Genomic DNA, 16845 nt, shown 5'->3' on the forward strand with positions numbered 1-16845 from the left:
TTTAGCACAGACATGGGGGTGAAAACTGTTCGATATTTAACATGACTTTCTTTTCTTTAAAGGTATTGGTTAAAACAATAATAAAATTAATTTGCAGACATTGGGTTCTATATGCCATATTTTAGTTCTCTGAGAAGCACAAAGAAACACTTCTAATGCAATAAATCCATTTAAATCAGGTTAGTGTTTTAAATAGTTTAATGATGTTAATCACTTTCACCTAATTATGAGTCCTCAAAACCAACAGATTTCATAACCATCATCAAATTGGATTTTAAGTGTTATTCAGACTTCCACATTTTATTTATAGCTTATTCCAAACAATGGCAAGCTTTCACAGAAACCGTGTGACATCTACAAAAGAGATGAAACTGTTACACAGGCTGTGCATGTTTGATCTTAAAATCTCTGTGGCTAGAAAAACGGCTGAATCAAACCAGGTCTGCTTGTCGTTTTCCAAGCAAAGTGCATGATGTTGTGACCATGTGGTCCCCTCCATTGGCTGGGTGTGTTGAAGGGAAATATATATTTAAGAAGAATATCTAAAGTAAATCAACTACAAACATAATGCATTTGAAGAAGACATAAACATTCCTTAATTGATTCGTTTTAAATTCTCCCCTATATGCAACGTGCTAGCAGAACGCTCTAGTCCTCTATAGATTTGATGTATCTCTCATAAGCAGCTTCATCCATCAATCCATTTAATTCCTCAGGAACAGATAGAGTCATCTTCATCAGCCAGCCTGTGAACAAAATACACAATGATGACAGAATTTAGTGAGTGAGATATTCCTTAAACCTTGTCACAAGAAGTTTAAAAGATTTCAGGCTGGTTTGCATCAAAATGAGTTAGGAGGAATGTCTGACCATCTTTATAGCAAGACTTGTTGACCAGTCCAGGGTCGTCCGCCAGAGCATCATTGACATCCGTAACCTCCCCAGTTAGAGGAGAGTACAACTCACTCGCTGCTTTAACACTCTCCAGTGTACCGAATTCATCTGCAATACAGATATCAGAACTAGGCAAGAACTCATACTGAGAATGTACTTTTTCTTATGCTTACATAAGTATAGTTTTACCTGACTGTGATAACTTTGTGCCAACTTCAGGGAGTCCACAGTAGACCACGTCCCCCAGTGCCTCCTGGGAACAGGGAATTATAAACGCATGAAAATATGTCCTATATATAGCATTCTTTACAAAAAAAGCATTAATAACGATCTTAACCTGAGCAAATTTGCTAATGCCCACTGTTGCCACACCACTGTCCACGCGAACCCACTCGTGTTTGTCTGTGAACTTGAGTGCTGCATGACAGAGACAACTGATTAGTTTAGGTCTCAGGCGAATCAGCTAACAGTGTAAACAGTGCTTGCGGATACTACAGACAGATAGACATACTTTAGCGTATCTGCCATTTAAAGGCATTTAATGCCACTTGTCAAAATCAATGTGATCACAAACTTTCACGCGTGGCGCCCGTAAACTTTCATAATTGTGGATACCTGCGCAAAATGGAGTGGTTGTGTTCATGAACCTTTTATAGCACGTCCTCGCCAGTAGTCTAGCTGGAGACAGAGCGATTCCGTCCGAGAGTCGAGGCAAAGAAGAGGTCAAACTAACAGAAGCACATCGTAATATTGTGCACATCGCCATTATTCCCCGTACGCAAATAACAATGGACGCCGGCGGCCCGCGCGCCTTGATGATGTCATTGTTCGAATTGACTATGCGCGCCAAAGCAGTGCTCTGAGTGACTGAGGTGCGTCTACGGTTTTGGTTTGAAAGGAAAATGTATAATTTGTCTAAATATAGATGTTTAGCCGGATATTTGACAGTTAATGTGGACATTAACATTTTAGACATCAACATCAAGGATTTGCGTTAAGTTTGTGTATGTTTATGATCTACAGGTTGTAATTTTTAATCAAACTTCCTGTTGTGAAATTGATGTGACAGATTGCACTTTTAGTACAAAAGGCCTAAATATTAGATAATAAAACTATATACAGCCTATAGCATACATAATAATATATACATTTGTTATGAATTATATTTTTATTATAGAGGGAATTTTGAGGAAAAATATTGATCGGATTCAGTCAGTTCAAGCAAAAGGTGAATACAAAACATACACTTATAAATTTAGTACAAACTCAAAGTATCTGTGTGTGCAATATTCGTTTTACTTTTTCAGAAGGCTCAGATCAGCAATGCCATAGGTGTGTGCATCAGCATATTGTTTTTGATTTTTCTTTTGAGATTTTTTAAAATATCAAATAAGTTTAAGATGTATATAGTCTATACTTAGCCATTTGTGTGATGTGCTGGATGTACACAATTTGTGTACATCCAGCACATCGAAAAAGACATGCAGAAGTGAGAGCTTTTTGCTGGGTTCCGTGCTCGACAAATGTCAGATTAGAGTACGTTATTAATTTGTTAGATATTTAGATACCGTAAGTATATCCAAAATATTTGTTGTTTATTAACTCCTGTTATGTAATGAGTCAGAAAAAAGAAATAAGAAATAAAAGAGGCAGAGCACAGACAGCACAGTAAATAGACGTTCGCGACGCGGACATAAGTCAGGACGTGACGCAACTCGGGCTCGAGCTACTTTTAGGATTTGTAACCGACGGGCACACTGACGAATGTAGTACGATTCAATTCAGCAAAAAAATAAAAATAATAATAATAATCCTCAGTAGGCTGATAAAAAATATGGCAAATCTATACATCTATGAATACATCTATTGATTGGACCGTGAACTGTCTAAACCATTGTAAAGTTAGTAAACTTAGGTCATCATAGTCCTTTATATTGCGTTCCATACATCAGGTAAGAGTGCTCGTGCGCGCAGGTGCGCTCCGTCCTCCTAATGCCGCAGGTGCGCGCAGGTATCATCCTCCTCCTCTGCCTAAACAGAAGATGGACGTTTATCCTTCACTACTCTGGGACAAAACACAATAGTTTGTTAATCGTACCTCAGATATTTTAACCGGATTCATCCTATAGGCCTAATAATCTTTTTTTTTCAACGGAGAATTTCAGTCGATCCTCATAAAATGAAACTCGTCATTTCATGATCGTTGAAGGACGTCTGTCGCTCTGAGATGAACGAACAGAGGGACATTAAACTGTTTTCGCTCTTTACACTTTTCATTTTCAAGCTGTTTGTGCTTCAAGGTAAGTATTATTTTAATTTTGAATCATGTTTAACCCCCCATAAATATTAATAGGTGGCCTTTCTAAAACACGTGAAATACCATAGCTATGTATTTATCCCTATTACAGTAAAATTGTTAATTATATTTTTGCCATAACACATTAAACGAAATAACAAAGATGCTGAAAACTTCTGAAGGAGATTCCAGAATAATTGATACATTTGGTAACTGGTATTTTTGCAGAAAAATAATTTAGGGTAAATCATTTTAGGGGAAGGTTGCTATATCTGATGCCATTTATGTAAACTCTGAATTATGTAAATCCTAAGCCTCGAAAAACTTGTTTACCTACAATTTACAAAATCGTACACTTTTGAGTATCCTATAAGACAATATTATACTGTAGATAGAGCAGCTCTCCTGCATAGTTATAGCCTGGTTTATTTAAAAACGCAGTCGTTCCCCCCCATTGCAATGTTTACAGACCAAACTTGGTTAATAAAAGTTTATATAATTTTACTTTTGGCAGGATTTATTTGCCAGGAATCAAACTCAGAAAATAAACTACCCAGGTATGTGTTTTATAGATATTAAACCTCTTGTTTTGGCACTTTTATGACTTGTTAATAGATTACATGACAAATGTTAATAGATTGCACTTTGATTATACCTTTAAAAACTGGTGACCTCTATCAAACTTCCATTATTAAAAGGGGCTTTTGAGTAGAGAGACAGTGTCAAGTTATATATGTAGCCACTGATAAGATGTTAAGTGTTTGGTCTAATGTTTTGCTGTGTAACCATTAAACCAGTTCCTTGAGAATCATTTTGTCCATCAGCGAGACTGTGTCTGCATGGCATCTTAAGTGTTTCTGAACCTTTAGTCTCACAGTCACCGCAATTCTAATACTGCTCTCTTTGTGCTACTCTTAAAAGGAGGGTTAATGCACTGCGGCAGAAACGGGATCTCTTCCGTGAAGAGGTGAGTATACCTAAGAGAAAGTGACAAGGGACAGAGTAGAGTAACCACACACACACACACACACACACACACACACACACACACACACACACACACACACACACACACACACACACACACACACAGAAATACTGAGATACACTCTCAGCGCTGACAAAGCTGTCTTTGTGGAGTTTACACAAATGCTACAGACACTGAAAGGTCCATTCCCAAATGTCCGTAGTGGCAAAACCATGTGGCTCAGTGGCTAGTCATGGTACTTTTGCCACTATAACTCGTTAGACCCAAAGACCTGGCAAATTCTTTTTTTTTCTTTGCAGACCCTTAGCGCAGTGCTGTCTGATTCAGCTCTCCCTCGAAGAGTTCTTCATAATTATACAGCGAGAGATGCATCAACAGGTATTGCACATGCAAAAATATACAGCATACAGTCTAACTTGATTTTGGATGCTATAAATATGAATTATTATGTTATCCTTTATACAAAAAGATCATCTAGAGCCAACTTTGATAAAGATTGAATACAATTTTTTAAAAGGATTACCCAAAAACTAGTGGTCAATAATCTAGCTCTGAAAGGTTTGAGTAGAAGAACTCAAAGTCGGTCAAAAAACTGTTTAAAACCCAGTATATGGTTCTATGGGTTTCATTAAAGGGATAGTTCACCCAAAAATGAAAATTAACCCATGATTTACTCACCCTCAAGGCATCCTAGGTGTATATGACATTCTTCTTACAGACCAATACAATCATATGAGTTATATGAAAAAGTCTTGGCTAATTCAAGCTTTATAATTGGAGGGATTGTTGCTCTGTTTTTGAAGTCCATAAAAAGGCATCTGTCCATCAAATAACATGCTCCACAGGGCTCTGGGAGGTTAATAAAGGCCTTCTGAAGCAAATCGTTGCGTTTGTGTAAGTAAAAGATCCATATTTAAAGACAATTTAATTAAAGTTCTGGCCAATCGTCTTCCGTGTAAAAGTGTTAAAAGTGCCTTCTCTGAGTTCAAGATGCGTACACGACTAGCGTTACTGGTAGCGTAAGCCTTTGAACTGCAGAGTCACTTTCAGCAATTTTTTCCATAAACTGAATACGGAAGATAAGCGGCCGAAACAATGCTTTATTTTTAAAACGAAGTTTTAAATATGGATATTTTTCTTACACAAACAAATCAATTCACTTCTAAAGGCATTTATTAACCTCCTGGAGCCATGTGGAGCACATTATTTGATGGACTGATGCATTTTTATGGACTATAATATATTATGTTCAGCAATATATTTATAATAGTTTACTATATTTTGGACATATACACACCTAGGATGACCTGAGGGTGAGTAAATCATGGGCTAATTTTAATTTTTGAGTGAACTAACCATTTTAAGGCGGATTCACACTTGACTGAAAGACGCGACCTAAACGGACAATCACCAGATTATAGTAACTTCTCAGCCGTTCTACGACTCAGCAAATGCCGATTCAACATGTTGTGTTGGCGAAAACAAGCACTGACCAGTACCAGCAGATGCCTACAGGGGTGATGTACTGATCCGATCAAAACCAGACGAAATGTTCGACGTCTCTCGGTGCAGTGTGAATTGGCCTTTAGACTCCCAGCCAAAGGAAAATCTAAAATCTTTCCGGACAATAACATTGGAGATGTGCAGATTTGGTGCTTCGCCCATATTTTAAGTTTTCATTTGCTTTATTAGTAATACTTTTGTGTTTGTGTGTGTTGTAGAATATTGTGGGTGTCTTAATGGGGGCTGGTGCCAGGAGGAAGGACGCTGTGATTGTGCTCAATTCCAGGGTCTCGGGGAACGCTGTCAAATCAGTAAGACACACACACACACGCACGCACGTACGCACACACACACACACACAGGTTATATTAAATTCAGAATGAAGCTTGCTTCTATTTAATTATAGTGAGGTATGTACGTTCTGATATTATCATCTACCACCCAGTGCTGACCATTAAATGTGGATGAAGGAACCCTGAATTTAATTACTAGAATTCAAACGACATTGCTCACTGGTTCCAGATAATCTATGTTACTATGTCCTACTTAATTTAGTAGCATTGGATTACAGATGTGCTGGGAATAGATTGCTGGCCACAAAGAGATTCTGTATGTATGTTTAATTAACCAAGCACTGAAAAAGCCAAGCAGCTGGTTTGACCATCACAATAACAGGTTACTACATATACTGTGTTGATATAAGCCAGACTGATTACATGCCCAATGGGGCTTTGATTGCATGGAGCACAAATATTGAATTAGATGGTTTAATAATCACTTACAAAAAAAGTAACAAAAATTACATAGATACTAATACCAGTTTTTTTTTGGGCACATCCCCATGTAACATGTATTATTTTAAATACAGTGTACACTACCATTTGAAATGTTTTGGGTCAGTAAAGTTTAAAAAGAAAAAAGAAAACAAATTAATAATTTTATTTAGCGATGATGTATTAAACTGATAAAAAAAGGACAGGAAATGCATTTATCATTTTACGAGAGATTTATTTTTCAAATAAATGTAAAAAAACAAAAACGTTTTTACGGTTTTCACAAAAGATATTCATCAGCATTTTCAACATTGACAATAATAAGAAATGTCAATTCTTGGGCAGAAAATGATAATATTAGAATGATTTCTGAAGGATCATGTGACACTGAAGACTAGAGTAATGATGCTGAATTCAGCTTTACATCACAGGAATAAATTACATTTTAAAATAACAGATATTTTATAAAACAGTTATTTTAAATTGTATTAAATATTTAACAGTATTACAGATTGCACTATATTTTTAATTGATTTTTATATTTTTGATTTCTGAGAGTTCTTTCAAAAAAAAATAAAAGTCTTACCGACCCCAAAACTTTGAACTGTAGTGGACATATTTTGTTAGTCCCATAATTTTAATATCACAATGTGATACTATCACTGTCTCATGGTCCCACCACGGTACGTTTTTAAATAGGAACGATTTTTTTTCTTTTTTTTTTCTATCAGTTCCCAACCATGGTCAGGATAGGGATGGGATTTGCCGTTCATGGGGTCAGCATCATTTTGAGACCTTTGATGGAATGTATTACTATTTCCCTGGAACCTGTTCATACATCCTGGCCAAAGACTGCCATTCCCCAGAGCCCCAGTATACGGTGTGGGTAAGTTACAGCTACACCAGAAGTTCTGCACTAGAACACACACAGGTCTATTTTCTATACACTTTTTTTCTTCTTTTGATACCTGGATTGCTAGTTTTTTTCTCTTTTGTAGGTTCATAACAGTCGTTCATGTAGAGGTTCGGTGTATTCATGTCCACGTGGTCTGAGTCTGTTCTTCCTAAATGAAGAGGAAATCTATATTAGTGGTTATCAGGTGCTCAAGGATGGACATAGGTGAGTTTTACTGTTCAAAATGCAGCCTTTTAGTTTGAAAGAATGCACTAAATTAATCAAAAGTGACAGTAAAGACATGAAAAGATTTTTATCCTGAAGAAATGCAGTTCTTATCTTCTGTTTTCATCAAATAATCCTAAAAATGTATTACAGTTTCCAAAAAATATTAAGCAGAACAACTTTTCACAATATTGATAATGATACATTTTTCATGAGCAGGAAATCAGAATATTACATTTCTGAAACATCATGTGACACTGAAAACTGGAGTAATGATGCTGAAAATTCAGCTTTGCATCACAAGAATAAAATACATTTTAAAATATAATCTGTTATAAAAAACAGTTCAAAAACAGCCATTACAAAATCTTGCTTATCTCAAACTTGTCGTGAATCTTTGATTAATTCATGAAAATCTAATTAATGAATAAATGAACTGACAGAGGGATAAATAATTATGTTTGATGTGTATGTTTTTTTTTTCTCCTGAAAACATTAGAAATCTTTTCCACATATGGTTTTAAATAGATGTCCTGATAGCATGATGATGATAAAATGGCAGAAAAAACACATTTCAATATCAAACATAATCTAAAGTCTTGTTATTCGTCTGTTTCATGTGCATGTGTTCAGGCTGAGTCTGCCGCAAACAGTGCGTAATGTTTTCATTGAGCGGTTGGCTGACTACATCCTGGTGAAGAGCACATTTGGCTTCTCTCTGGCGTGGGACGGGAGCTCTGGAGTCTACCTCAAAATGACCGAAGCGCACAAAGGAAGGCCTTGTGGTCTGTGTGGAAACTATAATGATGACGGATCAGATGATCTCAGCAGCAGCCGCGGTGAGACAAACAGGCCCGGACACACACTTATCATCTCAGTCAGCAGCAAATTCAGGACAATTATATCAAAGCTGAGCAGAGCTCCATACTCACTCTGAACACACCTGGCCTGGCCCAGTGTTTTCTATTTAGAGATGAGTTGTAACATTTTAGGGACAGTTTAATTTTCAAGAAACAGCGCTAAAATGTATTGCTTTGTATCTTGAATTGTCAGGTGTAGTCTCTGACGACATTGCTGATTTTGGGAACAGCTGGGCGGTAGATTTGCCCCAGGAGAGACCCTGTCCTGAGGTTGATGATGATTTCCCTGGACCATGCTCATCTGAGTCCGATATGGATGTACGCTTGTCATTCTGGGTTTGAACTGAGCTAAATGTGTCTTACTATGTATGATAACTTAAAACAAGTTTTTAAAAGAAGTCATACATGCTTTAGTGTGTGTGTGCATTCAATAATTGTGAAAGTAGCATGCAAAGTATTTTTGGTTATCCACCTTAAATACTGTTTTAGTAACATTGCTTGTTTGTGTGTTATTTGAGCAGGATGCCATTGAGAAGTGCAGTGCATTGCTTTTCTTTCCTTTCATCTCCTGCCATGAGAACATTGACCCAAATCCATTTGTCGCTAGTTGTGTTTCGGACATGTGTGTGTAAGTCAAGTGTGGTGCTTTTGTCTAAATGGTGTAACTGAAGTTGAACCCTGCTGGGGGAAAAAACAAGCTAAAGATAGCTGGATTAAGCTATTCAAACTCTTAGTGGCTAAAACTGGCTAAAAATCATTTAAATTGACTAGTCTAACCAGTTTGGCTAAACCGAGGAAACAACTAAGCACCTTAGACTGGTTTCATATACTTTTCCCCCCAGAAGGCTTATCTAAATCAGTGTTATTTTAGTATTATTAATATACTATTATGATATTTATTAATATTTAAATATATTTTAGTTTTATTTTATTTTTTTGTAATTTTTATTAGGTTTCATTTTTTAGATTTCTGGTTAGCTTTTGTTTGTTTTTAGTAATTTATTTAAATTTTTCCAGTTTTTTTTATCTAACATTTCTATTTTAATTTATTTAAGTTTTATTCAGTTAACAAAAATGCTAATTGAAATAAATTGAGAAAAAAATATTATTATATAAAATGTATCTTAAACTTTCTTTTACTTACAGCAATGTTTAACCTTAAAGGGTTAGTTCACCAAAATTTTTCCACACCCGTAAGACCCGTAAGAATTTTCGGAGTACAGTTTAAGATATTTTATATTTAATCTGAGAGCTTTCTGTACCTCCATTGAAAATGTATGTACGGTATACTGTCCACGTCCAGAAAGGTAATAAAAACAACATCAAAGTGATCCATGTGACATCAGTGGGTAAGTTTGAATTTTTTGAAGCATCGAAAATACCTTTTGATCCAAATATAACAAAAATTATGAATTGGGACGCTGCTGACGTTATCTTGTACGCCTGTGTGTTCTGGTTCAAATAAATATGGCTGAGCAAAAAAATCTAAGTCTTTCTCAGTGTCGAAATCCTTAGATATGTTTGCGAAGGTTGTTTCGTTTACAGCCTGTCTCCCTCAGACTATAAAAGAAGCTCGGGTGCACCAGATAACACTTCAGCAGCGTCACTGCGGAGTCTTGAACGCGGATTGAAAACAGACCCGGAAGAGAAAGAGAAAGCTGTAGTTTTTGTTATTTTTGGACCAAAATGTAGTTTCAATGCTTCAAAAACGTCTAACTAACCCACTGAAGTCAAATATAGACTACTTTGATTATTTTTTTATTACCTTTCTGGAAAGGGACAGTATACCATACATACATTTCCAATGGAGGAACAGATGTTTCATCTTCACCTCCGAAAAAGAAAGGAGGTCTTACGGGTGTCGAACGGCATTAGGGTGAGTCATTAATGACATCATTTTAATTTTTGGGTGAACTAATCCTTAAAGACCAATTGTCTTGGAACCAAAATTCATTGAGAATTTTGTAATTTGATCTTTTGCAGTTATTAGCCTAATGTGGGAGCATAGTTAGTTGTACAAAATGATTGACAATGACAAAGTAATTTGTGCTAATGTCAATATTGAGCATTTAGGATTTTGAGTAGACTCTTTCTCTCTCTTCCTTTCCCTTCCTGAATGTTTTTTCTCCCTAGCCTCTTTCCTGCATTCCACACCTCCCAATTCCAACAGGATTATGTTAATTATAGTAATGAAAATATCTTGCATATGGCAAAAGCTTCAGAAGGAATGCTTGTGAATATATGTAGCCTATGTGTATGTGTGTGCATTCATGTAATTATGCTTGTACTAGTATTCGTAAGAGAGAGAGAGAGTGAGTGAGTGAGTGTGTGTGTGTGTGTGTGTGTGTGTGTGTGTGTGTTGATTACAGTGATGAAATAGCTGCTGGAGTTTATGAACAATTTCAGACTCAACTGTTGATTGAAGAGGTAGTAAGAGGATCAGATTGCAAGTTGAACTTGCAGCTGTACTGCTCTTACAAGTCTTATATCACCATACTAAAAGAGATAATTTTTTAGTATTTATTTTTCCCTTGTGTTCTTTCTTATAATAACAATTTGTATTTTTGGCTGTTTTGTGTTTATTAATTAGAATTTAATTTATTTAAAAATATATATATATTTATTTAATCCAGATCTGATGAAGAGGAGACATTTTGTAGGACCTTGGTTGAGTACACCAGGGCTTGTTCTCATGTGGGCTACCCCGTTAGAGAATGGAGGGACAGTTTTCCTACATGCGGTCAGTTGACTCAATGTTTTTACACACATAAAGAGCATAAACTTTGCAGCTTGTGATGTGATGTGTTTGTGTTTCAGTGGATGGATGCGAGGATAGTTTTGTCCACAGAGACTGTATCAGCTGCTGCCCGCCTACATGCACATTTGAGAAGGAGTGTTTGGGCACCAATCTACACTGTCTGGATGGATGCTACTGCCCAGATGGTGAGACCGATCGTCACATGCTTAAATGGGAGAATAATTAGTAATTTTCCCGAATGTTTATTATTATGAGGAGAATACAAACGAGTGGGCACTTTAGAATGCGTGTTGCAGTGATTTGTTGATGATCTTAATGATTTAAGAGTTTTTATGACTACAGCTAACTTGTTTCACGCATGGGTTCTCTTTCTTTCTGGCCTCTCTCAGGTCTGATCTTGCAGAATGGCACCTGTATTGCAGTGTCTCAGTGCCCTTGTGTGTACCATGGTACAGCATATTCTCTGGGTCATGTATTGGAGCAGGGTTGCAGTGTCTGGTTAGAAACTTCAACACTCTTTTTCACCAAAAACATTAGACAAAACATGTTTCTTCAATTTTTAAACCAGTAGATAACCACAGTAGCTGATAATAGAAAACCCTGTTCCATAGAATCTAATGTGAATTACATTTTCAGTGTCTGTATGGGAGGAGTGTGGAACTGCACCGAAAACAATTGCACTGGTAAAAAACAACCTTTGTATCCCACAGTTTTACAGAATACCATGCCAAAAGCCTTGAAAAACAGTCATTTTTGTATTTTATTTTATGTTAATCTAATTTTTTCCTCACCATGTCTCCTTAGGGGCTCTGTAACTTACAAAATGGGTGTTTTCAAAGATTATTTTAGAATTAATCTATTTTTTTAACCTCTAGCGGAATGCACGGTAATGGGTGACACGCATGTGACAACATTCGATGGACGGATCTACATGCACATGGGCTCTTGCCAGTATGTGCTAGTGAAGAGCCGCGGTAGCACCAAGTTTACAGTCACACTTCAGTACACAGCCTGTGGAGAGGTAAAAAGAGTGCGTTTGGAAATGTGTATGATCAGAGGTGTTTTGTGTGTGTTTAATAGAAGCTCTCGTCTCTCAGTCTCAGGAACACTCCTGTATCCACTCAGTGGCTCTGGTGGTGGATGAAGACGTCAGCAGGCAGGTCACTCTCACAAGAGAGGGGGAAGTTGTCATTGGGGCTAGTATGGCTGTCAATTTGCCTTACTCAGATGGTAAGGACAGGTCCTAAGTTTTACATCGGTACCGGGCCACTTCAGTAGTAAATGTTTCTTATCCTGAGATGCCATATTTAATTTGCTGCAAGGACAGTCCTAATCTAATTTTCCATAAGGGTCACTATGCTTTATTTTACATATCTAGGTTAAATGCTGAGCCTAGAAATTCAGTAATAAATATAAATGAGAGTTAAATTAGTTAAAATGCTGATAAATAGTAAGATTAGGTAATTTACAATTACTATTCTAAGAATAGTAAAAAGCCATCAGTAGAGAAATTAAGAAAGCAAAAATAAATTAAATAAATAAAAAAAGTAACCAAAAATATTACAATTCTTTAAAATATTTATGCTACCTAAGCAGTAATAAAAGCGTGTTATTGTTTTATTTATTACATATAAATAAAATTATATTAGTTTCCGGTAAATTTATTTCAGGTAACACTTTACAATAAGGTTAATTTATTAAACCTTAGTTAACATGAACTAACCATGAGCAATAAATGTGTATTTGTTAATCTTTGTTAACGTTAGTTAATAAAAATACAGCTGTTCATGGTTTGTTCATGTTAGTTCACAGTGCATTAACTAGTGTTAACAAGATTTGAATAAAGTATTAGTAAATATTGAAATTAATATTAACAAAGATAAATAAACGCTTTATAAGTGCAGTTCATCATTAGTTCGTGTTAACTAATGAGGTCAACTAATGTTAACTAATGAACCTTATTGTAAAGTTTTACCGTATTTCCTATTTCTTTATTTCTGTTTGTTTTTTAGACATGGTTAACGTCCGTCGGCTGACGTCTCTGTTTGTGGGTCTGCGATCTGTCTTTGGCCTGAGGTTTCAGTATGATTGGCAGGGTGGACGAATCTACCTTCAGTTGGACAGCAGCTGGATGGGCTCCACGCTTGGCCTCTGCGGGACACTCAACGGAAACCTACGGGACGATTTCCTGTGAGCAAAACATTTCTCTCCAGGTTGCATTATGTAGTTCTTGGACTTGTGTGAAGAACTTTGATAAGTAAATGTGTTTTTACTATCCAGTTCTCCTGCAGGCATGATTGAAGGAACTCCTCAGCTACACGTCAATGCCTGGAAAGTATCTTCAGCATGCATTAGTCCTGTCAACATACCCATTATCGACCCCTGTGAAATGAACCAACAAAATTGTATGTATGGTAATCCTTTTGCTTACCTTAGTTAAAAGGGGGGTGAAATGCTGTTTCATGCATACTGAGTTTTTTACACGGTTAAAGATTCCCATCCTAAACATAGACAAAGTTTCAAAAACTAAGTTTCAAAAACTAATTTCTGCGAATTTAAGAATACTCCTTTCGGTTTCTCACAAGTTTCGGAGAGTTTTTTTTGAGTATGGGTCTGCTTGACGTCAACTGAGCGGAAGGTCCTTGTATGGGCACTATGGGCTCTTCTCCCGGAAGGGTGCGCGCGCGTGACTAGAGCGAGAGAGGAAATGCACGCCCCATAAACACTGCTCTCAGGTGCAGATCCACTCGTCCGTGCAACACTTCTGTCGCGCCACGCTCCACTTTATTCCTATGGGTGAATCCCAAACGCGTCCGCATAGCATTCCGGGAAGCAATGATTTTAACGCAGAAATGACGGGAAGCTTCACAACATCACGCTTCAGTCGTGTAGCAAATGTCAATCTCCACAGTCACTGCTGTCACAGGACTTCACGAAATCAACAGTTACCAAAGAAGTGTGGTTATGACGGAGCGGTCCCAACAATAAAGGTTCGCGGTCGTGCTTTAGAAGCAGGCAGTGAGTAAAACTGCTTCAAATGTCTATGTTGTTGGCTATCGTCGCGTAAGTAAACATCAGTAAACAACATGATCGTGTATAACGTTAGTTAATTTATCAATGGAGCATGCGATCTATGGTGTGTGTCTAAATACATTTGTTTAGCTGACCAATATAGGTGTCAGTTTGTTTATTGGAAAACCACCCAAACATAAACCTAGGGGAGGTTCTCACAAAGCGTGCTTCGTCATTCAAATGCGCTAACGGTTACTCCATTGTTGTTCTATGTATAACGTTACACTAGTCTGACGTGCAAAACCGTTTTGCTTGCTACTGCTAATGTTTAGTCGCATACGATAGTCCATAAACCGAATCATGTCCTCATAAACTGAGAGTATGTACAGTACATACCACAGAGACGGACGTCCTGCTGTTGTTGCTTCCCCTGTTCAATTTATTTCAGCCTCCGGATCTGATTCTGGATCATATATGTATTAGTTGAATCTGATTGATAGCCATGGTTTATTTAGGGTAGCGTTTTCTTCTCCACGCTTGAGGACGTCACCGCTTTGTGCGCGCTCGTCATTCTTTAGCTCCGCCCACACGATACGCCTCCAGCCGCTGGTTTTTTTTCCGGAAAGATTCTGTACTGCCTATATTTCTTTTATAAATATAATAAAGCTAAAGACTTTTCGGAGATATGAAGGATGCAATACTACTCTATAGGTACTCAAGATTGACATGATATTGACTGAAACTGAGTGTTTCACCCTCCCTTTAAAATATTCATGGTTGTCCAAAAAAATCTGGTACAAAAAGAGAAATATTTACGCTTAAGATTCACAAATAAAATAAAATAAATAGAGTTCTAGACCTTCATGATGCTGGAAATGTATTTTGTTTCAGTATTTTATGCCGGCCAATGCGATGTGCTAATGGAGGAATTGTTTGCGCCGTGCCATGCATATGTTAGTCCCAGCGTGTACCACCAACAGTGCCGATACCAGGCCTGTCGATGTGGCAGTTCCTGCCTCTGTACAGCTCTGTCCCTCTATGCATACATCTGTGGCAAGCATCACATCACCATCAACTTCAGAGCACATGTCTCTGAGTGCGGTTCGTTGGTCATCCCTACATCATTTTGTCTGTCTATCTATGTAATACACGAGTATGTTGAGAAAGTAATTTGTCTATGCGTCTGTGTGTGTAGGTATGGTGTGTTTAGGTGGGATGTTGTATCACCCGTGCACATCAGCATGCGGTAGGACGTGTCAGTCAATCAGCAGTGCTGAAGTGTGTGAGGGGGACTGTGCTGAAGGATGCAGCTGCAATGAGGGAACATTCTACGATCACATTCGCCAGCGCTGTGTGCTGCTGTATGTCTGAAAACACCAAACACTAATACCCCTGCTCTCACCTTGTAATTTCTGAATACTAGCATAGAAATTGACATATTTTTCCTTTTTAACTGAGTCTTGGGTTTAATTTCAGCTCCCAGTGTCACTGTTACTTCATGGGTTCGGTGTTTCAGCCTGGTGAAGTTTCCTTCAGTTCATCTGGACCATGGTAAGTGTGTGGACATGAAGGATATTGTTGTCAAAAATGTAGATTTACAGCTTCAAGTAGGTTTGCATGATCTGCTACATTATGCAACAATATGAGTACAAATTCTAACTGCATAATTTCCCAATTGATCAAAAGTGACAGTAAAAATATTGAATCAGAATCAGAATGATGAAGTGTTACACATACAAGGAATTTGTCTTGGTAACAGAAGCTTCCACAGAACAGAATGATATATAATAAAAATATATAAAAATACACAATATGCAAAATAGCAATATGTGTATGTATAGGTATGTTATATACAAAAGGAAAGAGAGCAAATTGCAGGTTTAGCTTTTTGTGCTTATTGATTTGACTTTTTCTTTCCAATGGTAACTTCAAAAAAAAATACTAACTTCAAATAAATGGTGTTCCTTTTAACTTTTTTATTCATCGAAAAATCCTGACATTAATGTGTTCAGAATAATAATAAGAATAAATGTTTCCTGAGCACTCAATCAACATTAGAATGATTTCGGAAGGATCATGTGACACTGAAGACTGGAGTAATGGTGCTCAAAATTAAGCTTAGCATCAGAGGAATAAATTACATTTTAAAAATCTTTATAAAAGATTTAATATTTAATATTTCACAATATATATATATATATATATATATATATATATATATATATATATATATATAAAAGAATATTTCACAATATTACTGTTTTTAATGTATTTTTTATCAAATAAATGCACCCTTGGTGAGCAGAAGAGACATTTAAACATCTTGCTGACTATTAAAATAGTTTAAATTAGATAATCTATTACATAAAACTCTCTCTCTCTCTCTCTCTCTCTCTCTCTCTCTCTATATATATATATATATATATATATATATATATATATATATATTTTTTTTATTATTATTTATTTATTTTATTTTTTTATATATATATTGTTTATATTTCGATTTGATTTTTCTTTAGTCTCTGCAGAAATGGTCGTATGGAGTGTGTGCCAGAAGAAAGAGGTAAACTTTTTACTTTTGTCTTTTTTTTTGCTCCATTTCATCAGTCTCCCTTTATTCCCTTTCGCCTATGCCTTC

At 36.6% G+C, this 16845-nt stretch overlaps 2 protein-coding genes across 3 annotated transcripts in view; one reads left to right on the forward strand and one right to left on the reverse strand.

Annotated features, from left to right (window-relative positions):
* Positions 1–180: 180 nt before the first annotated feature.
* gcsha (glycine cleavage system protein H (aminomethyl carrier), a) lies at positions 181–1705 on the reverse strand. Its single transcript, XM_067420000.1, has 5 exons — positions 1510–1705; positions 1232–1311; positions 1084–1147; positions 871–1002; positions 181–746 (listed from the first exon to the last, which is right to left on the reverse strand). The coding sequence occupies exons 1-5, from the start codon at positions 1658–1660 to the stop codon at positions 649–651; spliced, it is 525 nt and encodes a 174-aa protein (XP_067276101.1). The 5' UTR covers positions 1661–1705; the 3' UTR covers positions 181–648.
* Positions 1706–2069: 364 nt separating this feature from the next.
* Positions 2070–16845, forward strand: part of otogl (otogelin-like) — a 66057-nt gene continuing 51281 nt past the window's right edge. The window contains exons 1-23 of one of the 2 annotated variants that reach the window (XM_067419985.1): positions 2070–2122; positions 3052–3194; positions 3705–3747; positions 4112–4157; positions 4478–4556; positions 5900–5992; positions 7186–7340; positions 7453–7574; positions 8208–8413; positions 8628–8752; positions 8956–9062; positions 11068–11174; positions 11252–11377; positions 11582–11690; positions 11829–11875; positions 12068–12213; positions 12290–12422; positions 13205–13382; positions 13473–13597; positions 15096–15305; positions 15400–15565; positions 15681–15755; positions 16727–16770. In XM_067419985.1, the coding sequence (XP_067276086.1) occupies positions 3122–3194; positions 3705–3747; positions 4112–4157; positions 4478–4556; positions 5900–5992; positions 7186–7340; positions 7453–7574; positions 8208–8413; positions 8628–8752; positions 8956–9062; positions 11068–11174; positions 11252–11377; positions 11582–11690; positions 11829–11875; positions 12068–12213; positions 12290–12422; positions 13205–13382; positions 13473–13597; positions 15096–15305; positions 15400–15565; positions 15681–15755; positions 16727–16770 (2515 nt within the window). In that variant the 5' untranslated portion in view covers positions 2070–2122; positions 3052–3121. Of the gene's footprint in view, positions 2123–2542; positions 3195–3704; positions 3748–4111; positions 4158–4477; positions 4557–5899; positions 5993–7185; positions 7341–7452; positions 7575–8207; positions 8414–8627; positions 8753–8955; positions 9063–11067; positions 11175–11251; positions 11378–11581; positions 11691–11828; positions 11876–12067; positions 12214–12289; positions 12423–13204; positions 13383–13472; positions 13598–15095; positions 15306–15399; positions 15566–15680; positions 15756–16726; positions 16771–16845 lie in introns of those variants that run through there. The other variant, XM_067419986.1, reaches the window with a different exon arrangement.

The sequence above is a fragment of the Pseudorasbora parva genome, chromosome 16, assembly GCF_024679245.1.
Source record: "Pseudorasbora parva isolate DD20220531a chromosome 16, ASM2467924v1, whole genome shotgun sequence".
In the NCBI taxonomy this organism is placed as follows: Eukaryota; Metazoa; Chordata; class Actinopteri; order Cypriniformes; family Gobionidae; genus Pseudorasbora; species Pseudorasbora parva.

Excerpts from the sequence above, each read along its gene's own strand:
- gcsha (XM_067420000.1), bottom strand. The coding sequence starts at position 1,660 with ATGGCGATGTGCACAATATTACGATGTGCTTCTGTTAGTTTGACCTCT. Across the intron at positions 1,312-1,509 it reads AACCACTCCATTTTGCGCAG|CACTCAAGTTCACAGACAAA; the intron begins GTATCCACAATT and ends TCTGTCATGCAG. Across the intron at positions 747-870 it reads CAAGTCTTGCTATAAAGATG|GCTGGCTGATGAAGATGACT; the intron begins GTCAGACATTCC and ends TTTTGTTCACAG.